This window comes from Cnephaeus nilssonii, assembly GCF_951640355.1.
Source record: "Cnephaeus nilssonii genome assembly, chromosome: 12".
NCBI classification, from domain to species: Eukaryota; Metazoa; Chordata; class Mammalia; order Chiroptera; family Vespertilionidae; genus Cnephaeus; species Cnephaeus nilssonii.
This window is the reverse complement of record NC_137083.1, coordinates 12,479,551-12,503,560: the sequence shown is the minus strand read 5'-3', so window position 1 is coordinate 12,503,560 and position 24,010 is coordinate 12,479,551. Positions and strand designations below refer to the sequence as shown.

The 24,010-nt window shown below is 36.2% G+C and overlaps 1 protein-coding gene across 4 annotated transcripts in view; it reads left to right on the top strand.

The window, feature by feature from the left end:
• PALS2 (protein associated with LIN7 2, MAGUK p55 family member) overlaps window positions 1-24,010 on the top strand; it is a 60,708-nt gene that overhangs the window by 22,864 nt on the left and 13,834 nt on the right. The window contains exons 1-10 of one of the 4 annotated variants that reach the window (XM_079786035.1): window positions 1,900-3,021; window positions 5,102-5,185; window positions 6,327-6,445; window positions 10,926-11,078; window positions 14,367-14,516; window positions 15,248-15,475; window positions 19,127-19,168; window positions 20,458-20,589; window positions 22,453-22,552; window positions 22,883-22,951. In XM_079786035.1, the coding sequence (XP_079642161.1) occupies window positions 6,329-6,445; window positions 10,926-11,078; window positions 14,367-14,516; window positions 15,248-15,475; window positions 19,127-19,168; window positions 20,458-20,589; window positions 22,453-22,552; window positions 22,883-22,951 (991 nt within the window). In that variant the 5' untranslated portion in view covers window positions 1,900-3,021; window positions 5,102-5,185; window positions 6,327-6,328. Of the gene's footprint in view, window positions 1-1,899; window positions 3,022-5,101; window positions 5,186-6,323; window positions 6,446-10,925; window positions 11,079-14,366; window positions 14,517-15,247; window positions 15,476-19,126; window positions 19,169-20,457; window positions 20,590-22,452; window positions 22,553-22,882; window positions 22,952-24,010 lie in introns of those variants that run through there. The other 3 variants (XM_079786033.1, XM_079786034.1, XM_079786036.1) reach the window with 3 other exon arrangements.

Below are 24,010 nucleotides of genomic sequence, written 5' to 3'. Positions count from 1 at the left end.
GACAGCAATAGTCATATTATAGGAAACAGTTTTCTGATTGACATAACTAATGGTTTACAAGAAGAACTCAGCTATCATGGTCCAGTCAGTTGTGTGAAAATAGTTGTGTCAAAATGTAACCTCAAAGAAACCTGAGTTGATCCAATTTCAGTAGGTTCTTTTTTTCTATATCACTCCTTGGAAATGTATTTTTTTAAAGAATTTTGCTGCTCTACTGCAAGTACATTAGAAGTAATCTAACTTTTAGGGACTTCCTTTGAAGTTACACTTAAATCTTTCCAAATGCACATAGAATGAGATTTTGTTTATCATATCCTGGATTCTGTAAATTGTGCAGCATGGTGTCCTAGGGAAATAATTATTTTATCTATAAAATTCTTGCAGAAATAATTTTTAACATCTTATGAAAACTTAATTTACCTGCCATTTTCAAAAGGGAATTCAGTTTGTTGAATTGGCATGAATATACCACCAAATGTGCTTACAAAGGATTTTTAATATTAAAATAAGCTCTAGTTCTAATTTATTAAGACTAGTTTATTTAATTTTAAAACTTGGTAGAAATGCTTATGTAAAACAATTCTAGAAAGCTTTTAGAACAGAATATAGGTGGGTAAATACCGTGTGTTTTATTAAATTTGCTTCACATACTGAACTATATTGTAGAAAGTTAGAGATAGATTTATATTTAAGAAGTATTTTGCCATTTTAGTAGGCTAACCATTGAAAGAGATACCACTTCCTTCTTCATGGCTTGTACAATTTGTGAGAAATTGATAGCTTTAAGATTACTGCTTTCTAAACACCACATTTTGCTGATTCCAAGTATTATAGAGACATTTTATTTTATAAATAACATTTAACTTAAAAACTAGTCTTAATTTTGGTAACAGGACAGTGTTGCATTTAAACACTGCTTAAGTTCTTTGTGTTTTCTTTTTAATCTTTATGCCTGCAATTATTTTCTCATTGCATTTCTAATGTTATGTGTGTCTTCTCTTATCGTAATTAGACTAGCCAAGTATTTGCCTACTTTTATTGGTCTTTGAAAAAGCCAGCTTATTGACCAAATCTATGGTTCTTTATTTTTAAATTGATTTCTTCTTTCCCTATTATTAATTCTTTTTTTTCTATTTCTTTTTTTTTTATTAATATATTTTTTTATTGAGGTATTATATGTGTACATATCTTACCATTACCCCCCCACCCCACTTTTTTTTTCTATTTCTGAATTTCCCATTACCTTATAAATTTTAGTCTTTTATGATTCATAGTGGTTTTCTCATACTTTCCTATTGCCCTTTTCTAGTGGGAGAATTCTTCAATTTGATCTTCCCACACATTGTAACTTAATATTTTTCTTTAACCATTTTGCTTTCTTTTCTCTCCCCAACACATTCCCAAGTAATTCTGTTTCTTTGGCAGATAATGCTTCTGTTTGTTGAATTAGTTGAGTTGCATTCATGCTGCTTGTTTTCATAAGTGTTTTGTGATTCTTGATTTGTTCATATTTGTAATTGAAGGGTCTAGATTAAATATATTAATTTTTCTACAGCTCAAATAGGAACCCCACTTATATGTCATTGAATCTAGCTTCTGATTAAAGGGTCTGTCCTCGTGATTATGCAGGAGGAGTGGAACTTGCAAAAATCTGACCTTCTGAGCTTTGGGACTTATCCTTTCTTCCTGGAATCTCTGAGTACATTGGGACACTTCCCTATTTCTCTGGCTCCCACCCAGTTTTGCAAGGTTCTCACTACAGAGAACTTCTAACTCATATATTAAGCTTTTACATACTCTAGAGTTGCCTTGTGGTTATCCATGTCTGAGTAATTATAGATTGAGTTAACGTTTTAATATTTTATAAGGTTAATTATCACTCATATCTTATATATTTTCTCATTGTTTTGTCATGTGTTTAGGATAATTTAGTTTAAAGTAAGAACAATTGTATTTTTTAATAGCTCATTTTATTAGACAACTAATTTATATAAAGTCAGGCCAATAAGTTGACTTGTTAGGGGAAACCATTCCTCCATACTGTCACATTTCACCTCAGTAAAAGAGGGGGCATGGGATTATGCCAGGTGTCAGAGCACTGTCCATTTTCTTCACAACAGAGTGTAGAACAAAAGTGTTAGGACAGATCCTTGCATGGCAGAGAAGTTGTGTTAATGTTTTGACATCCTGGTTTAACCGGAGCCCCAGGGCAACTTGTTCTACACCTACCCATCACCTCACCTAACCTCCCCACCAATTTCTGTCTGCCTTCCCCTGAGATGCCCCAAATAGGTCCCATTTAACCATGTACAAAGGGGAAGATCTGGAAGACACAAAGTCCCCTCACCCCATCTTTCACCTTTGGGATTAAATAGCCTGGAGCAGGGAAAGTAAACAGATAAAAACCAAGTGAGGACTTCCTATTTTATTTTTAAAATATATTTTTATTGATTTCAGAGAGAGGAACGGAGAGGGAGATTGAAACATCAATGATGAGAGAGAATCATTGATTGGCCACCTCCTGCATGCCCCCCATTGGGGATCGAACCTGCAACCCAGGCATATGTCCATGACCAGAATTGAACCTGGGATCCCCCACTCCACAGGCCGATGCTCTATCCACTGAGCCAAACGGGCTAGGGCCCAAGTGGGGATGTTTAAAGAAGCATTGACAGGAACATTAAGAATAACATCTGACTGCAACTTGAGAAAAAAAGTGCACCAGGGAAAAATAAAGTCTTAGCAGATGTTTTGAAACTGCCCGTAAGAAAGGGCTGGGACGGATCCTCTGAGCTTTGGATTCAATGGGGCTTGGCTGGTCCTGTCTGCACCTGCTGAGCCGGATGTGCTGGGGGCTGCCTGCAAGCACAGTGCAGTCTGTCTGGCTCCATCTTCAGTGAGAGTCCTTCAGCTCCCTCCCGGAGCGCTCCCCAGTGTGTTAACAGTTGTCCACAAGGCGCTGCAACTCGCGGAAGTGCTGAAGTGCTGCAAGTTTACTAGTCCTCTTCTGACTGCTGGGAGGTATGTCACCTGCTGGGTGTTGGGGAGACTTCAGGAGACGCGTTAGGTCTTTGGCTGCGGACTGGTGGTGTTGCTGAGAGCTTTCACTTGGTGCTTTGGCCAGGGTGTCCCACACAGTCAGTGCCTGCCGATAGTGCAGGTTCTCTCTTTGCAGACCTGTGTCCCCCAGAGGGCATTCCAACAGGTTGTCAAGGAGGCACACCCTCGCAAGGGGTACTGGTGTTTCAGAGATCTAGCAGGTAGGAGCAGAGTTCTTGCTCATTAGGAATGGGAGCCTGGCGTGGATGGCGTCCGGAGCTGTCCTCCGGTACAGGCAGTCCTGCATCGTCCTCCGCAAGGGGCTGGGGTTCCTACTTGGTACACTGAAGCCTAAATCGTTGAGTGTGTCTCCACTTTCAAGTCTTTGGGGGCCTGAGTCCCACAGGGAAATGAGGTCTTCAAGATTTCATTGAAAAGTACATGATTTGCTTCTTCACAAAAATAAACAGCCGTACAAACACCTGGCTGCTGTCGACCTTCGCCAGCATCACATTCACCCTGAACAGCCAGTTGCTGCCCGTTGCCAGGGCCTCCCCACCCTGTGCTTCTAGAACTTCATGGGTTTACAGCAGCGATGTTCAACCTTGTTCATCTGACGGCACACATAAACTAACTACTAACATTCCGCAGCACACCAAAACGTATTTTTTGCCCATCTGACCAAAAAGAAAAGGTATAATTTTAATTCATTCACACCGATGGCTATTGTTTTGTTGGCTGTTGTTTTTTTACTTGACAATCTACGTGAAGAGAGGCCACTGCCCCTGACTAAGTAGTCAGGAATTGCATGTTTTAAAAATCATTGTGGCACACTATTGCCCTGAGGTGTGCGCTCAGCTTTGCTGGAGCTCCTTGGCCATTTCCTTATGGGGGAAAATCAAGCCAGACTTGGCCAGAAAACATGGCTGTGTGGGCAGGTCTAGTATTCTAACAGAAAATGAGTAGATAATGTCTAAGTGGGTCAATTAAAAAGTAGCAATGTGAGCATTTATCCAGAAACATAGATGTGATTAAAAGAAACTTAAAATCAAAGTAGTTACTTTTGGAGAGGTGGGATAAGTTGGAGAGTGGCAGCTAGTATGGAACAAAGAACTGCTATATTTCATTATAAGCCACTTAGTAATACAACTTGACTTTTAATGTTTATGTTTTATTTAAATAAAAGTAGCATATGTTACAACCAGACAACTACAATATTAGATTTATTCCAAAGAATTATGAAGAGGAGATAAAATTAGTAAAATTAAACTGGATAAAATGAAGAGTGATGCTGAATGAAGGGGGGGGGGGGCGTGTTTCTAGCTTCACTCTCTTACATGTGCGTATTCAGTTATCCCAGTACCATTTGTTGGAAAGATGATTCTTTCCTTCATTGAATTGTCTTGTCACCCTTGTTGAAAATCAATTGACTATGAATTTATGGATTCTCAGTTAGTTATATCTCTATGCCTTTCTTGAGTACTGTAGCTCTTAGTCGGATTTGAAATTAAGTATGGCTCTCCCGGCTTTGTTCTTTTTGAAGCTTGTTTGGCTATTCTGTGTCCCCTGCATTTCTCATATGAATTTTAGAATCAATTTTATCAATTTCTGCAAAAACGAACAAACAGGCATCTGAGATTTTGATAGGGATTGCATTAAATCTGTAAATCAGTTTGTGTATATTGTCATTGCCATCTTAACAGTTTGTGAATATGGGATATCTACTATTTGTCTTCTTTAAATGACATTTAATAGTTCCAGTATACAAATCTTGCACTTCTTTTGTTACATTATTAATAATTGTTTTATTTTTGATACTGTTGTAAAAGGAATGATTTTCTTAATTTCATTTTCAAGTTGTTCAATGCTAGTGTATAGAAACACAATTGATTTTTGTATTTTGATCTTGTATCCTGTAACCTTGCTGAACTCATTTATTCTAATGTATTTGTATATTCCTTAAGATTTTAAATATATAAGGTCGTGTCAAAAAAAGATAGTTTTACTTATTCCTTTCCAATCTTAATGACTTTTATTTCCTTTTCTTGCCTAACTGCTCCAGCTAGAACCTCCAGTACAGTGTTGAGTAGAAGTTGCAAACGTAGACTTCCTTGCCTTGTTCAGTCTTTCACCATTTAAGTATCATGTAAGCTATGGGAATTTTCATAGATCTTCTTTATCAAGTTGGGGAAATTTCCCTTCTATTTGTTAATGGTTTTTAATCATTAAAGAATATTGGGTTATGTCAAATGTTTTTTGTCCATCCAGAGAGATATTGTGTGGTTTTTTGTTTTTGCCTATTAATAGTACAGTGTATTACATTGATAGATTTTCATATGTTGATGAACCACCCTGGCATTCCTGGGATAAATTGTACTAGTCATTGTATAAAATCCTTTTCAATGTTGCTGGATCCAGTTTGCTAGTTTTTTTATTAAAGATTTTTACATCTTCATTTATAAAGGATATTGACTGTCATTTTCTTGTGATGTCTTTGTGTGGATTTGGTATCTCACAGAATAGTTGCAAAGTGTTTCCACCTCTCCTTTTTTGCGGAGAGTTTGTGAAGAATTGGTTTTAATTCTTTAATATTTGATAGAATTCACCAGTGAAGGCATCTGATTCTGGGATTATGGAAAGTTTCTTTTTTTTATGATAATTCTTACCCGGGGATATTTTTTCCATTGTCTTAGATAGAGTAGAAGGGAGGAAGAGAGACAGAGAGAGAGAAACATCAATGTGAGAGAGACACATTGATTGGTTGCCTCCTGCACGTGTCCTTGACTGGATTTGAACCTGAGATCCTCTGACCACTGAGCAAAACCAGCTAGGGCTATAGAAGTTTCTTGATTACTAATTACTATACTTTTTAAATTTTATTTATTAAAATTTCTTATTTCTTCCTCTGTAATGTTTTTTAACTTGAAGTTATAAAATAAGTGTAAGATTATAAGCATGTATAAGGTAGCCGGATAAAGCCCAAATTACATATAAAAACCTGTCCTGCTACTAATTCATGGGAAGTCAATTTGAAACACAATATTTAGCAATTCAATTTTTTTAATGTGATTTTTCAAAAGAGTGTTCATTGTTAATGCCCTTTTATTTTAATTATTTTATAATCGTATTTCATAATGACTTGGAATTTAAGGCTTTTTAAAATTTATTGAGGTGACATTGGTTAATAACATATGTTTCGAGTGTACAGTTCTATAATACATCATCTCTACATTGCATTGTGTGCTCACCAAAGGTTTTTTTTAATACGTTGTTTTTAATCTCAGCAGAAATGCAGCAAGTGTTGGATAACCTTACGGAGCTGCCCTCATCTACGGGAGCAGAAGAGATAGACCTAATTTTCCTCAAGGGGATTATGGAGAATCCAATCGTAAAATCACTTGCTAAGGTATATTGGTTTATTCATAAGATTACTAAATTATTTTTTTAAAGTATTTTTACAGAGGTCTTTTCAGATATTATTGTGTTAGAACTTAGGCTTAGTTAGCAAATAATACCTACCACATAATGAAATCTCAGTATACATCAAAATTTGTCACAACACATTTAAAATTTTAGGGAAATCATAACTGAACCATCATGTTATAGTGTAGTGGGCCCTATGAAAAAGATCCTGGCTCTATCTTCATTTTTAACAATAGCAAAATGCTGACTTCCTTTTTTCTTTTTTTTTTTTATAATTGAATTTATTGGGATAATATTGGGTAATAAAATTATATAGATTTCAGGGGCTGGTTTTCTTTTTTTACATTAGACCATGCACCTATTTTTTACTTCTTATATCTAGTACTTTTTGAAATCTTATTTTCTCTTGCATAACCCTGGTATTTTAAGTCTATTTCCATATCAGCTCTGTAATAATCTCTTTAACTCATTCATCTTTCATAGCTATTTTTGGCCCAGTTTTTTTCTCTTATACTATTTTCCTGGAATAATTTTTATATACATCACTAAAGCTTAGTGCATTACTGCTTCACAGCCCTGCCCTCCCACTCTTCCGGTTCACCAAATGGTTCTTGCTCTCTGATCTTTTTTTCACATAGCCACTTGTCATTCCCAGAATATTGATTTCACCCTCTCCTTTGATCATTTTTTAGCCACTTGTTTTTTCCTGAGACTTCTGAAAAACCATACATTTTTCAAAGTTTTCTATTGGTAAAGAGCTAATTAATGATGCAGATTCTTTATTTTATTCATAAACTTAATCTTTCTAAGATCACATGATATTTGGCCCCTAGGTAGCCACTTGCAGATTGCCCAACTGGAAGTTTTATATATATACTAGAGGCCCGGCGCCAACATTAATCTTATCGTACATTTCATCTTTTTTCTATTATCATTAATAGAGAACAGTATTTGTCACTTTAGATATAGCCCACAATTCTTATTTACAAAGGTGTGTGTTTTTTTGTTTGCAAGCATGGTTGGACTGTGCTTGGGTGAAATACTTGCAAGTTCTGGAAGAGCATTTTCTTCTCTGCAGTTTATTTTTCTAAGGTGCAGTGGTGAAGAAGGTTCTCAGAACTGGCCATACAGGAAGGCTAGGCCAGTCATTGTGTGTTCTTCCAAGCATTTGTGGCAGGTGACATATATTTTTATTGAATTATGCTAGCTTTCTCGTAGTGCTTTTTCTTAAAGGAAACAAGACCATTTATTCAAATGCATGTGATTCATCTATCAGAGTTTCCTTTGTCCTGGTTTGATTAAATTCCAGTTGGTACTCTTGTCTCTTGAAATCTAAATAAATTCTGACTTTAAATTTCTTTCACAAAATCTTAGAGCTAAAAAGCTATATATTTAAAAAAAAAAATCCCATTTACTATTGTAACAAAAAGGTGATGTTAGCATAGCTGTCTATATAGTGAAGAAGTCAAATAAGTTGTGTAGGTAAGAGCTCAAGCATTGATGTTATACTACCAGACTGCCACTTACTAGCATTGTGAACTTAAACAAATCACCTTATCTTTTTGCATCAGTGTCTGTGTCTGTAAGGAGGGTGATAATAACATACCTAGTTTTGCTGAACACACACATACACTCTCTCACACTATACTCAGAATATAGTTCCTCACACACACACAGGCACAAGCCCTCAATAAATGTTAACTTTTTTTCTTTTTGTCTTAAGCTTTCTTATCCTACCTAATAATAGACAAATATGCAAATTGACCATACCTCCGACACGCCCACAAGCCATGCCCACAAGTCACGCCCACCATCCAATCAGAGCGAGCATGCAAATTAACCCAAACCAAGATGGCTACAGCCACAGAGAGCAAGGTTTCCTAGGTAACAGAGGAAGCCAAGTTTTCCGCCTGCCCTTGCCAGGCCTAAGCCTCCACTCAAGCTACAAAGTTTCAATTATAGAAAGTAAACAAATTCAAACAAATGGCGGCAGAATGGAGCTTGAGAGAGCAGGCCAGGGTTGCCACCGGCAACAGGGGAAGCAAAGCTTTCCGCACACCCTGGCCGGGCCCACCCGCTTAAGGCAACAAAGTTTCAATTATAACCCAAACAGAATTGGCTGCTGGCCTCGGAGGGAGCCCCAGGCTTGGCTCCGCTCCAGGCTACAAAGTTTCAATTGTGGAAGGAAAATAAATTCCAGATACCAGAGCCTCTGCTTGGGTTGCCAGGGGGCGTGGCTGGCCTGCAAACCACCACAGGCCCCTTGCTCAGGCCGCCCCATGCCCCAAGGGAACCCCCACCTGATCCGGGACACCCTTCAGGGCAAACCAGCTGGCCCCCACTCCTGCACCAGGCCTCTATCCTGTCTAATAAAAGAGTAATATACAGATTGATCATCACTGCAACACACAATATAGCTGCCCCCATGTGGTCAAAGATCCTGCCCCCATGTGGACACAAGATGGCCACCACAAGATGGCCAGCAGGAGAGGGCAGTTGGGAGGCACCCTTGCCTGCAAGGGAGGGCAGTTGGGAAGGACCAGGCCTGCAAGGGAGGGCAGTTGGAGGTGATCAACCCTGCAGGAGAGGGCAGTTAGGGGTGACCAGGCTGGCAGAGGAGGGAAGTTGGGGGCAAACAGGCTGGCAGCAGAGTGATTAGGGGGTGATCAGGCTGGCAGGCAGAAGCCGGTTAGGGGCAATCAGGAAGGCAGGCAGGCCAGCAGTCCTGGATTGGGAGAGGGATCCCATATTGGAGAGGGTACAGGCTGGGCTGAGGGACAGCCTAGAGGCCCGGGCCTCTAGTACTATCATAAGAGAGTTAGAATATTGCAAGGTTAATGATGCTAAGTCAGATATTTATTAAAGTAAGTATCTGTATTAAAATAGTAATTCTTGCTTTTTTTATAAGAGTTAACTAATTATGTTACTTTAGTTTTTTCCAATGTTGATATTTATTCCATGATATGTATTGAATGTCTTCATTATCCTATTCTAATCAGACTTTCAAAATATTACACACTTGCCTATTCTCATTCTCTGTGGCATTTATAGTCTTATTATTTTTTTCTTATCTAAATATAATAGAAACTTTTCCTTCTATTTAAATTACATTTGGTCTTTTGACATTTTTCTGTGTTTAAAAGCAGTTATAATTTCTTCTTTATCAGTTTATTGCATGTGATTTAAAATTTCTTCTGAGGTGTTTCTTTAAAATGTTGCTTAAGATATAGCCCCCCATTACACTTAAAAACTTGCTTTACTTTGTGAATCACCTAGGAAAAAATACATTTAAGTGAAAAATTGCATTTTAAAAGTTAAAATGTGTATTTGGACTCTGAAGGATTCTTTCTATGATAGAAATAACATTTAAGTATTATAGGTATCAAAGTGTAATTGATAGTTGCCACTTTATATTTGGAATTTCCTTCAGCATTTACAGAAATGAATCTTAAAATATTATGTGTAAGACGACATCTTACATGGTTTCATTTATAAACTAAATCTTAATAATTATGATTTGCTATCTTCAGAATCAGACTGCAAGCATTTACCAGAAACACAGAGAACACTGAAATATGAAGACTGCATAGTGTTCATTCTCAGTTTGAATGTAAAACTCTGCTTTACTCCTTCAATGAAAGGGTAATTAGGACTGCTGATTTTCCGTGGTCCACTTTATGTGGAAAAGATTATGAGATTTATAAAAAACAGCTTAAGATATTTAGACATGAAATACCACCGTCCTTCAAGGTCCAGTTCAAGAACTGCTTCCCCAAACTGATTTATTTGCTCATTTGGACTCTGAGTTTCCCAAAATGATTTTTATGATTTTTTGAATGGTGATTTATATAATGATTATGTTCCTAATAAAGCTTCATCTAGAGTTTGAGCCTAGACTAGAAAGTCATTAGGAAATTCTGTTGGATAAGAAATATGTTTTTTATTGTCATGTGGCCTATTTAGTTTTGTTGTTGTTTCTTAATTGATTTCAGAAAGAGGAAGGGAGAAGGGGAGAAAGATAGAAACATCAATGATGAGAGAGAATCATTGATCAACTGCCTCCTGCACGCCCCATACTGGGGATCGAGCCTGCAACCCAGGCATGTTCCCCAACCGGAAATGGAACCATGACCTCCTGGTTCATAGGTCGATGCTCAACCACTGAGCCATGCCAACCTGGCATGGCCTATTTCATGTTTTCTTTTTCATAGTTTAATTATAAAAGTGAGTTTTTCATGGCCTAGGATAGAAATAGAGGCCAAGATTTATTATACTGTATGAAAACATTTACTTAAAAAAATCTATATATTGCCTCTGATTGAAATATTAAATTTGGTTTCAATGAATCACACTTTTAAGTCATATCTTTTAAAACTTTATGAAAAGAAGCAAATCAAGAGGAAAACCACAGTCTGGAGTCAAACAATATGTGTTATTACTTTTCCTATACCGTCTTTTCAAAGGCTCATGAGAGGCTGGAAGATTCAAAACTAGAAGCTGTCAGCGACAATAACTTGGAACTAGTCAATGAAATTCTTGAAGATATCACTCCTCTAATCAGTGTGGATGAAAATGTGGCAGAACTGGTTGGTATACTCAAAGAGCCTCACTTCCAGGTAAACGTCCTAGCTCTTCTCTCCAAGTCCCCTATGTTCCCAAATAATCTCCTTTCCTGTTAAGTTCCAGTTTGCGATGAGGTTTTAAATATTGTTTAGGTCCATATTTTGCAATATGTAAATTCCAACATAGATGTTTTAATCTGATATTCTGAGGATATACACGTGTAACTAAAACACAGTACATAAATATATGAAGTCTGTCACAAAAATACATCAGAAAGGATTTTTCTTTGTGTCATTAAAAAAGCCAAATCTGATTCACCATCAGACCATATGCTAGAAACATCTTTCTCCGTGATAGTGGCTTTTTCTTCCTCACTACCACTGTTTCCCAGACCTCCTTGTGACCAGTCATCCACGTCTTCAGTGTTGCTTCTAGGATTGGGGTGTAGTTGATAACCTTGGGACATCAGAGAGCGATGTAAGGATAGGAAGTATAACATAACATACTTTTGATAGATACAAAAAATAAGTGCAATGTAAGAATTGGTCTATATCAATGAAGAGTTAGTCATTTTAACAAAGAAAAACTAGTTTCAGGAGAGAAAGGGAGTGGAGGAGATTTCTTATAAATCTGTAATGAAGGCAGTGTGGTATTGGGTTAGCATTAGGAAAATAGATTAATCGACAAGAATAGCAACCCCAAAAATATATCCACACACATATGGCAACCTGTCTTATGAGAGAGAGATTACATCTTAGAGGGGAAAGAAAGGACTGTGTAATGAATGGTGTGGGATAGAGAAATAAAGTGTCACTTGCTTTCCACTGAAGATCTTAGGGGGCAGCACCCCCTGCTTTTTCCTCAAAGACTTTGTCTGATTCCAACAATGTTAATGTAAAATACGAAGATTTAGAGTGAGATGGTGCCTACATAAATCAGTATCTTGGGTACAGAAATATGGACACATCAGAGACACCTTTTATGCAGGGGCCAGTTGATTAATGCCTTATAAAACATATTAAGGAATTGGGACTTGATCCTTAGGACAGTAGAAAACCATGGGTGGGGATGAGAGGAGGCATTTAACAGGGAGAGGTCTGATTATGGAGCTAGATTGTTAAGTACTGAGGCAAGAAATTGTGATGGCGGTATAAAATGAGGATTTTCCAGTGTTAAGCCATAAAATCAACAGGACTTAGTGACTGGTTACATGTGACAGTTGCAGAAGAGAGATGTGGGAAGTTGATTAAGGGTAGAATTTATGACAGTTGGCATCACTAAGATTAGGAATACTCTAGGAGAAACTGGACATGTGAATGTTGAGGCCATGTTAGGTCTGTGATACCTCAGGAGCATCTGGGTAGTGCTATTAGGCAAGCTATATTTTAAGTAAATACACAAAATGTAATAAGTATACATTATTTATATAAAGTTTAATAAATACATAAAACTAGAAAATAGCAAGCAAAATACAAAAATTAAGGCATTGTATTCTTATGACCCAAATTACTATACTATCTTAGTGCGTATTCCTCCATTTTTTTCTGTGCATAAATGTACTTTCTTTTCTTTACAAATTGAGATCATTTTCCACAAGGTATTGTGTAATTCACCCTTTTTTTCAATCATTGATTGCCACTTTTCCATTTAAGTGGACCTCTGTCTCAGGTGCACACGCTGTATTCAAACGTCTTTATTTGATGCCAAAATATTCTTTACAGCTGGTTTGCACGTACAGGCTTCCAACCTCGGTCCATGTGCAGCATCTGGTTGGACCATCTCTCTCTCCCTTGATTATGATGTTGACCTTTTGAAGAGGTCAGGTTATTATCCTGTAGCATGTCCAACTTTCTGGATGTATCTGGTTGCTTCCCTTCTGTGTTGTTTAGTTATCCTTCCTATTTCCTGTAAACAGAAGTTCTATCTAAAAGGTCAGTATTCAAGTTAATTATTTGGAACTCGAATTCATTTTAAATGATGTGATGCAACATGGATTAAACCACTATTGATGCTGAGTTTGGTCCCTGATTAAGGGCAATGTCAGTCTAACCCTTCCTTTGGAAGCTTTTCCACTAGAAGTAATCTAGTATGTTATTATTCTAGCATTATACAAATGCTGTTTCCTTTCAACCATTTACCTACATTAATAATCCTTGCCTGAATCAATATTTTCATTAGAGGTTGTACATGACATTTTTCAGATTCTCTCACTCTGCATTTATTAGCTAGTGTTCTTATATAAAAAGGGTTTTTCCTCATCAAGTGGGCTATTGAGCTACTCTGTAATGCATTTCCCACTGAAATGTCAGTGAAACGCTTGATCCTTCCCTTTACCAATTTTCAAAGTAAAGAATTATTTAAAATAGCATTGGTCTATATTAATGAAGAGTATTCTCAGTCTTTTGTTTTTTAAATAGCACTGTGGAGTTATGGATTTTTCATTAATTCAATATGTTTCAGTCCTCTACAATGCTTAACTCTTTGATTTTCAAATTATCGTAATTGTGTTATGTTGTAGGCAGATTTTTAGTCTATTAATCTGAAGTAATGAAAGATCTGGACCAAAGGTATAAAATTGGGAATTAACAGTATATAAATAGTGGTTGAAGTCGCAGGAATGAATATTTCCTAAGAGGAGAGAACAGAGTAAAAACAAAGACCAGGTTAGAGATTTGAGTGACTTCAGCATTTATAGGAATAATCCTCTTAAGACACGGATTTGTGCCCTTTTCCTTTTTAATTTTTTTTTTCCTTAGGTATACTTGCACCTTGACTAAAGAAGGAAGAAAGCACCTTGCCAGTGTGGCTTGAGCATCCACCCAAGCACCACAGGTCCCCGATTCCATTCTCAGTCAGGGCACATGACTCGGTTGTGTGCTTGATTCCCCACTAGGTGAAGGAGGCGCTCTTTTCCTTTTTGAAAATTTTCTTTAGTCTCTTACACATATTTTTATGAAATAGCCAGAAATTATCAATCAAGCCTACATGTTAATTATCTGTATTCTGAACCAGTTGACATTTGCTCCCTTCTTCATATTTTTTTTAAAAAAATAGGTTTTTATTGATTTCAGAGAGAGAAGGGGAAAGAGTTAGAAACATCAATGATGAGAGAATCATTGATCAGCTGCCTCCTGCATGCCCCCTACTGGGGATTAAGCTCACAACCTGGGCATGTGCTCTGATGGGGCATTGAACAGTGACCTCCTGGTTCATGGGTCTGTGCTCAAAACACTGAGGCATGCCAACCGGGCTCTTTGTATTTTGATTTATTGTTTTTGAACTTGCATTTTAACATCTCAGGAAAATTTTTTAACTTAGCATTATGCTTTGAATCCTTACAGTCACTCTTGGAAGCCCATGATATTGTGGCATCAAAGTGTTATGATTCACCTCCATCAAGCCCAGAAATGAATAATTCTGTTAATAATCAGTTATTACCAGTAGATGCCATTCGTATTCTTGGTATTCACAAAAGAGCTGGGGAGCCATTGGTGAGTAGATAAATTGGTGCCTTCTTAAAACTGAAGCTGCCATACTTGTAGCTCAGTCCTGCTCTCATTTTCTTCGCTTTCATAACTCGTATCATTATGAAAACTTCATTTGTGTTTGTTTTATGTGGTTTTTGGCCTCTGTCTAAAATATACTCCTGATGCTGTTTCAGCTTGATTTAACATACAAAATTAAACCAAGATAAAAATTAAACTGAAATAGAGGCCAGAAGTTTGCCAGTGGGTAGCAAATATTTCAGAAAATAAGTACTTTATGTTTTTCCTATGCCCTTTGAAGAAATCAGCTCAGGTTGCTTGCTAATGAAGTAGCAAAACATGGAGGAAAGTTATTATTAAAAAGTGAAGAAATGGTTAGGGAGGGTTCTATACGTAGTGAAGTTTACAATTTCCTACTTAAAATTACTGTTTTTGGATCCTGACTATAAAAACAGTGAAATAGGGGAAAAGAAAAGCCAGGAGCAAGGCGTATCTGTCTTTTCTCGTTCCTTTGAGGTAACCTTCATCCTGGGGGAGGCAGCCTAATGTACGTTTCATTCTTTCAGGTTAAAAGGACTTACCATGGAAGTCCTTTTCTAAGGGTGGTATATATTGTCACAGTTGCACATGGTTTAAGGAGATTAGACTCTTGACACAGGAATATATATATTCATGAGTATTTAAGATTTATTTTTAAGTCTAAAATCAATGACAATTTCGTTCCTTATTTCCTTTAGGGTGTAACCTTTAGGGTTGAAAATAATGACCTGGTAATCGCCCGAATCCTTCATGGAGGCATGATAGATCGACAAGGTCTGCTCCATGTGGGAGATATCATTAAAGAAGTCAATGGCCACGAGGTTGGAAACAATCCAAAGGAATTACAAGAATTACTGAAAAATATTAGTGGAAGTGTCACCCTAAAAATTTTACCAAGCTATAGAGATACCATTATTCCTCAACAGGTTAGTAATAAGATTCTTGGTAATCTCTAGATTACTTTTATCTTTAATCACACTGTTGGATATAACTAGCCACCAGTTGCTACTCTTTTGCTAAAGAAAAGGGGGGGAAACTGTCTTATTGTTGTGAAATGCCTTATTTTGTGAATTTTTGAATTTTTAAACAACCTCATCTTACTACTATAAAGGAATTAGTAAATCTTTTTGTGAAAACCACAAATTGCCATTTCAGTAACATATAGCTAGGTAAGAAAAACCATAAAGCCTTTTAGTCATTAATCTAGCAAATATACTTTTTTAATATATTTTATTGATTTTTATAGAGAGAAAGGGAGAGGGATAGAGAGTTAGAAACATCAATGAGAGAGAAACATCGATCAGCTGCCTCCTGCACACCTCCTACTGGGGATGTGCCTGCAACCAAGGTACATGCTCTTGACCGGAATCGCACCTGGGACCCTTCAGTCCGCAGGCTGACGCTCTATCCACTGAGCCAAACCGGTTAGGGCTAGCAAATATTTTTTGATCTTGTTATGTTCCAGCCCCTGTGAGAGAATAATGTAGTCCCAACCACCTATACCTTAGTGTGCTTGGGATGGGCTAGAAGAGCAATTCTCAACCCCTGTGCTGCAAGAACATTTAAAACATGCAATACCTGGCCCAGCCCGCATGGCTCGGTGGTTGAGTGTCAACCTATGAGCCAGGAGTTTACGATTTGATTCCCGGTCAGGGCACATGCCCAGGTTGCAGGCTCAATCCCCAGTGTGAGGTATGCAGGAGGCAGCTGATCAATTCTCTTTTATCATTGATGTTTCTCTCTCTTTCTCCCTCTCCTTTCCTCTCTGAAATCAATTTTAAAAAAACACATTTATATTTAAAAACAAACCAAAAACCATGCAATACCTGAGTATTTACTTAGGGGCACTGACCTTTTTTCCTTTAGATTGTCAAATAAAAAATGACAGCAGACAACACAATACCAGTCTGGTGTGAATGAATCAAAATTATACCTTTTTTTTTGTCAGCAAAAATATATTTTTTTGGTGTGCCGCAGAATTTTAGTAATTAGTCTGTGTGTACCATGACATGAAAAAGGTTGAAAATTGCTGGTATAATAGAATTGTAAAGGAAGAAAAAATAATGAAGTAATTATTAATTACAAAGAAGCAGTTGACGATTATGGTGAGAATGTTGGAACTGAGGAGAGGGTTTTCAAGCCTAAATAATGTAGAAATAGGAAATATCTACCAGTGTTTTAGATATCTTTAATTGTTCAGTTTATTCCAGAAATTTATCGTTTCATGTGTGAGTGAAATTGTGCTTTTTAATTTAAGATGCTACTAGTGTAAAAGGCTAGTTTTTGTATTTCTATGCAATTCTTTGAAATAACATGTTGAATACCTGTTTTATATTCTTGTTCAGAGGGTAGGGTACAATATTTAGTCATGATTTTAGTATGTAAATTGGACTTCTGAAAAATATATATATAGGCTTATAATAAACTTTGGTGAAGTAGAGAGCTTGTCTTCAAGGAAAAGAATCATGAATTGGCACATTTCCATTTGGAAAAGTAGAGCCAAAGATTTACTTTTTAAAATTACGAATTAGTTTTGATACTTAGAAAGATTCCAGTGCCCCAGTGGTCCAAACTCTGGAATTCTTACCAGCTCACAATGACCCTATGGACTTTTGCGGGAAAAATAAATTTTTGTAAAATTAATAGCTAGGACTTTGGCCTAAATTCCTCTGTAAGTTCTCCAGTTGGTGAACTAAGCTGAGTGATGTGAAATGCGAGACTATTTAGCCCCGTGTTAGGCCATCTTGGTCTTTCTGCTCATCTCCTCAGCGTGGTGACCGCGGCTCCACCAGCTTTTCCTTTCCGGAGTTGCAAGTGGAAACTTTTTGTGCAGTTAGCTGGATCCCGGTACAGCTCACCTAGTGTCCACATTTTAGATCACCGTCTTCATTGTCTGATAGCGTGACAAATGTTTCATATGTTCTGTCCAGTTTTCTAGTTGTTTCAGATTGGAGGGTCCTTGTTATTTCATCCTAGAAGCAGGAGTCATTTTATCTTTTATTACCATAAAAATTTAATTTTTGGATAAATGAATCATTCCCACAGTTCAAAATTCAAGCAATATAAATTCGTATTCAGTTAAAATCTCCCTCCTAATTCTCTACCAACTTAAACCTCACTCTCTCCATAAGATACATTGCTATTTGTATCTCTCCAGGGTTTCTTTATTCATATGCAAATAAGTAAAAATTATATATTCTTTTTCCCCTTCCATCTCCTTTTTAATGAAAAGGTTACATAACATAGTATGCACACTCTGAACCTTGTGTTTGTTTGTTTGTTTGTTTGTTTTTCAATTAACTATGTTATCTTGAGGATCTTTCCTTTTTGGTACATAGTCTGCTTGTTGAAATATATCCTCCCTTTTTAATTTAATATCTGCAGTGTTATATTACATAGGTTTGCCATTATTTGTTTAATCAGTCCCTATTGTTAAGTAATTAAGTTTTCAATCAGTTGCTAATAGTCTTCTACATAAGTCACTTTGTGTATATGTCTGAGTAGCATTGCTGTTGAATACATTCCCATAGGTGGGTTGCCAGATTGGAGGTGTTTGCATTTGTGATTTTGATAAGTTATTGCCAAATTGTCCTCCCAAGGGATTGAACCAGTTTTTTCACCAATCTGTTAGAAAAAAATGGCTCTTGGCCCATAGACCTAGCCATGGTATATCAAGTATTTGGGTTTCTGCTAATCTGACAGGAAGAAATGTTATAATTTTAATTTATTTTTCTATTCTGAGTGAATTTGAATATCTCCTCCTGTGTTTAAAAGCCATTTGTACTTCCTTTTCTTTCTTGCATCTTCTTTAGATTGTTAGTCATCCAGAATATGGGATTGAAATATTTTAGGTTGTGTTTAGCAACTTTTTAATAACGAGTGAATAGTTAACATCCATAGCCTCTTAGTGAAACACTTTAAAATGTACTTAATAAACTGTAATTATACCTGACAAATACCTAATGACTTTAAGGTCATTACAAAATGTTTAGATCAAAGATGGGGTTCATTAATTTTTTTTCAGACAAATTTTCAAAGTTCAAAGTAAAGCCAGTTTAATATGTTCCAAAATTAATTTGATAAATTAATAAGTAAAAATTATTTCTTCTAGGAATTCTTTACATTTGAAAGGTATAATTTTTGTTCCACAAATAATGACATTTTCAGAACAATTTGATGGTAGTAGGGGAATGAATGTTTGAAATTTGGACTTCCTCAGAAAGGATAAGCTTTATGGTTACAAAACATATTCTGTCCACAGATAAGAATAATAAACAGGCATGGTTAGATGACAGGGTGCCTTTATTATCCATTCAGTGCAGCTTTCTTGAGAAGTAAGGCATATCCCAGTATTTCTACAACTTTGCATACTCATCTTTTTCTGTGCCTCATCTCAAACCCCTCTATCTTTTTGCTGCTTTGATTTATAATGTTCAGATATGGACAATTCTTTCGGGAAGTAGTTGCTTGACTAAATGAGTGAAGTAATAAAATGGGCCAGTGTTTGTTTATATTTTGTTGATTCATTATCCCTGTAAAGCCTGGCTTTATTTATGCAATGAAAAATGTATTTTTAGAGTGGCATCAATATGGAGAGGCATCCAGCCCGCGTCCGTCAGGTATGATGTTATTCCAGGGCATTCTCTGCTACTCCATTTTTCTGTCCTATCAGACAACTAAATCTACCTTGATTAAACGTAATCATTTGGATTTTCTCCATTGCCAAATCATTGAGCTGCATGCTATTGTCAAGTTAGCCAGTTGTCACATTTTAGGCAAGCTTAATATTACTTGTATGCTTGCATTTTAAATATTTCTAAAATTGTATATCATAAAATATTATTGGCTTACTGATTTTTTTAAGCATTAATATTTAGCCTTTCCAAAGTTATTGAAAATGTTCAGAATGCTTTCTTTGAAAATCATCTAATTGTAAATAACTAAGGTTTTATCAAATTTTCCAATATGCATCCACAATATTGCATTTTGCTACACTAATAATATAATGTATTTGCTTGTGTTATTTGAATATCTTGTGTGGTTATATTTATAGAAATATGATAAGTAGAAAAATAACATTATTTTGACTAATTATGTGTTTTCCTGCTTGTTAAAGTTTACCTGCTGATTAATGCTAAGTAAGTTCTTTAGAAGATAAAATTTGAATCTCTATAAATATGCATGAAAAAAATTGTTTTAAGAAAGTAATCTGTCTGAACTTGCCATCAAATACTGAAAATGCTTAGCTTAATTAGAATTCAAATTAAAGTGACTAAGCAAAATACTCTAGATACTGGAGATCATAACTAACTGGTAACTGACATACTTATATTGATAAAACAGATTCAAAAGAAATTTGTATAATTAAATGAATTTAAAATAGTTTCCAGGCTTTTTCAGTATTTATTTTATTTAATATAATACTGATAATTTAAATCAGAGCAAGATGATTCCAGAAAAGTATTTTCCACACTAGTTTTGGCCAGTGTGCTGGTAAGTCTGTGTGGTTACTTTTTAAGGTTACTAAATATATTTTGGGTCCGACTTCAACATGAACTTCCATTATTTAATTTTGGTTTCAGAGCCCTTTCAAAAAGTCAGTCCTAATACATCTGAAATATATGCCTTAAATCAACTGCATATATTGCTTAGGATGTTAATGTGGTGCTAATGTTTATTTCATATTTTCTTTTCTGATACCAAATTATTAATGTTCTAATAATTTAATTTTTATTTGAGAGAGACAAGTTCCATAGTTGAAGTATTAAATACATTGTCAATAACAATAAAATCAACATGGTTTGAAAAAGATTTCAAAAATCCCGTGATAAATGGTGCATCTATAGTACTTTTAATTGTTTTCATTTCATTTCATTGTTTTAATAGTACTTTTAATTGTGTGTTTTAGGTGTTTGTGAAATGTCATTTTGATTATAATCCATACAACGATAACCTGATACCCTGCAAAGAAGCAGGATTGAAGTTTTCAAAAGGAGAAATTCTTCAGATTGTAAACAGAGAAGATCCAAATTGGTGGCAGGTGAGTGTGCTGCTCAGAATTTCCTCACCTGCTTTTTTTAATTTTCAACCTTAATGTGGCCAATATCTGCATATTCAGGAAAGAGGTTTAGCATTCCATTCGATCCAATGGTTTTACCTGCATGAACAACTCCGGCTGCAGGGCTGCTAATTTTGTGGACAGAAGACCAGATTGAGAGGGAATTTGTGAATGGCTGTTAATAAATGCAGAATTAACTAGCCTGGGGTGCCACTGCTGGTTTAGGGATCAGACCTGTTGGTGCTTCCCCAGGGGTGATTGCAGTAAGATACAGAATTAGGCAGGAACAACTCATTTGGGGTCCTCCCTTTTCAGTGTTTTTGTTTTAACTAAGGAGTCTTTTATTGTGGTTGTAGTCGTCTTTCTCTTGTCTCCCTTCTCTCTGAATACTTTCATGGCAAATAAAGCATAATTTTTAAGCTCTTAAATCTATTTGCCCACCTCTTCTCATTTATTGAGAAATGAAGTCGTGCTTTCTTGTAGTGTTGTTTTGATCGTGGTTTGAATTCTGTGTGTATGGAAAGGATGTGTTAGCACTGTATTTTGCCCCTTCCGTTTTCCAAAGCTGTGTGATGATGCTCTTCTTCCTTCCCTTAATACAGCTTTCAGAAATCTCTAGCAGCCTTAAGTCTGTTTTTGTCATTGTTTACATTGGCCAACAACCACAGTGTTCAGAACTGGAGAAAACTAACAAATTGGAAAGTCTAAACTCAAACTGTCAGGGTCTCGTTGAAGAGCAAGCTGTGAGAGAAAAGGACCAGGACCTAGCACCAAACTCTAAATCAAACTGAGATATCAGAAACTCACATTAGCTCTAATATGTTATAGTGGCTTCTGAGGGGAATGAATTATAAGAATGAGAACAATCTCACTGGTGTGTCCTTATATTTAAATTAAGACATCAATCTGTACAACTGCACTGTGCAACAGGTTAGAAAACTAAGAAACAAGTAAATAGAATTCATGATTTCAAGAAGTTTCCACTGAGTTTCTTAGACTGCTCATCTGAAAAATCTGCCTTCTGTGGCTGTTTCCTTTATTGAACTTTTCCAATATTGTCTTTTTTCCCCCACTTTTTGAATGCCATCTCTCATCTAATCCTTTTCACCATTATCTCAGTTTCTTCCTGAGTTTTGTGGTCTATTCCTTTAATTCTGTTTTTTTTTTTTTCCAGGATTTTAATTGCTAAAAATGTACCAGATTTTTTTTAATGCTAGTTTGTTAGAATAAAGTCACTAACTTTGGGATAAACCACTAGTAGCCAGTTCTCCAGCCACTATATTAAACTAACACTTCTGTGGATTTTACTCTGAAAGTTAGTTCTTGACAGTAGGTGAAGTTTTACTCTTTTAAACTTACTGTTTCTCAGGATACTCAGATTGCTGATAGCGAATTAAATGCTCCCCTCTGTTTTCCCGATGCTGTCTTTCTCTTTGATTTGGCCTCAGGAAATACCAACATGGTAGGATTAAGGCTGATAGTAATATCTTACTAAAGGATGCTAGATAAAATGTCCTGTAAACACATAGACTAGCATTTATTCCTTTCTATTCTTTGACTAAACTTAGTGTCATAAATAAAAAGTTTTAGTAATTTAAAGAGCCTGTGTACTTTTTTATTTTGGTCCCAAAATTTTCTTACAGATGGTGGGTGGGTTGACTAGGTGCCACTTGATTCCTCAGTGCTAAAGTGTTTAAATGACTTGACAGTGCCATGGGTTTAAATCTCAAGGTCAGTTTTAAGAGCAAATGTGGTATTTTTTACTGACTACTGCTTGTTCTACTTTTTAGAATATCGTCTCGAGTTTTGGTCACTGAGATATGCAATTCATTAATTTGATTCTAGGCTAGCCATGTAAAAGAGGGAGGAAGCGCTGGTCTCATTCCAAGCCAGTTCCTGGAAGAGAAGAGAAAGGCATTTGTTAGAAGAGACTGGGACAATTCAGGTGATGAGCTCCACATAATAAGTAACAAGTTGTCCTTTGTGGACACCTTTCTTTGCCTCTTTCATCTGAATTAGCAAGTGAATTTATTTACTGTTTGTCTAGAGTTAACCCCTCCCATCTGCTTTATTGTGTCTCTCTCAAAAGTAAACTTTTTGATCCCTTTCTGCCACCTGCTGGTATGCTACCAGAATTCAGTGGCTCACCTGCCCCATTCTGCTTTGTAGGATGCAACACTGGGAAGATCATGCTCCCACCCCTGTCGAACCCACAGGGCAATTGTATCCTATTTTGACATTCTGTTCAAGTTATATTTGTCTTTTCACCCTTCAGGACCTTTTTGTGGAACCATAAGTAGCAAAAAAAAGAAAAAGATGATGTATCTCACCACCAGAAATGCAGGTGTGTTTGCAGTACTTTTTGAGAAGTCCAAGTGAAATAGCTTTATATTGTTAATCGGTGTGGCGTAAAGTCTACGTATATAATTTTCAATGAATATAATTCAGATTAGTACCCAGTTCAAGGGGTTGGCATGTGAACGCATGGTACAATTTAATATGAAGACATTATTTAAATCCTGATGTTGTATGTGCTTATACTATGACCAATGTGCTTATTTTATGAGTATAGTTTACAACACAGTGAATTGCTTAGGATGCTTATATTAATAAAGGAGCAATGTTATAATTGAAACTATTTAGAGAATTTTGATAATTTATATGTCATTTCTAAAGAGCAAAATGCCTTTATGAAGGTATGAAAGAGTTACGATTAAAGGCAACTATATTCAGGCATAACATTGTCCATGGCTCTTTTGGGAAAATATTACCAAATGAATGTTAGTTTGACCCAGGAGGAGTCTTTCTTAAGTCTTTTAGACTGAAGGAAAGGTAAATACGACAACTATCGGAGTTACTCCTTTCAGTTTAGAGGCTGATAGGAGTGACGTGCAGCTCTGGAGGCTTACTGGAAGGATCGTCAATTTTAAAGCACTTTCTTGACTTCAGAGCTGCCTCTCCACTGGTAAGGAACTAAAGAGCATACTCTAAGGGAAATAATAGAATAGTAAGTTAGAATATAATACGTAAGGAGAAAATAGGCTCTCCCTCAACGTTGGTTAAGCTGCTGTGGGGAAACTATGCAAAGAGCTGCTGTTAAAATAACCTAAGAAGTATTCTTACTGTAGATTGAGAGTGATAGCCCTAATGAAGGCAGTAGAATATTTCGTACTCAGTTTAGCCTTATTATTCATGAAATATGTGTTCTTAAGCCTTTCTTATAAAATAGAAAATTTATAATTTTACCATTGACTATGAATATAATTTTGGAATGTGTTTCCACTGAAAATAATTTGGATCCTATATTTTATTTTATACATATTTTCAGAATCTTAATATTTAAATGTCAGTATGTTGTCTACATGCATTTGTTAATCAAACTTATTTGCAGTCACCAAGGTAG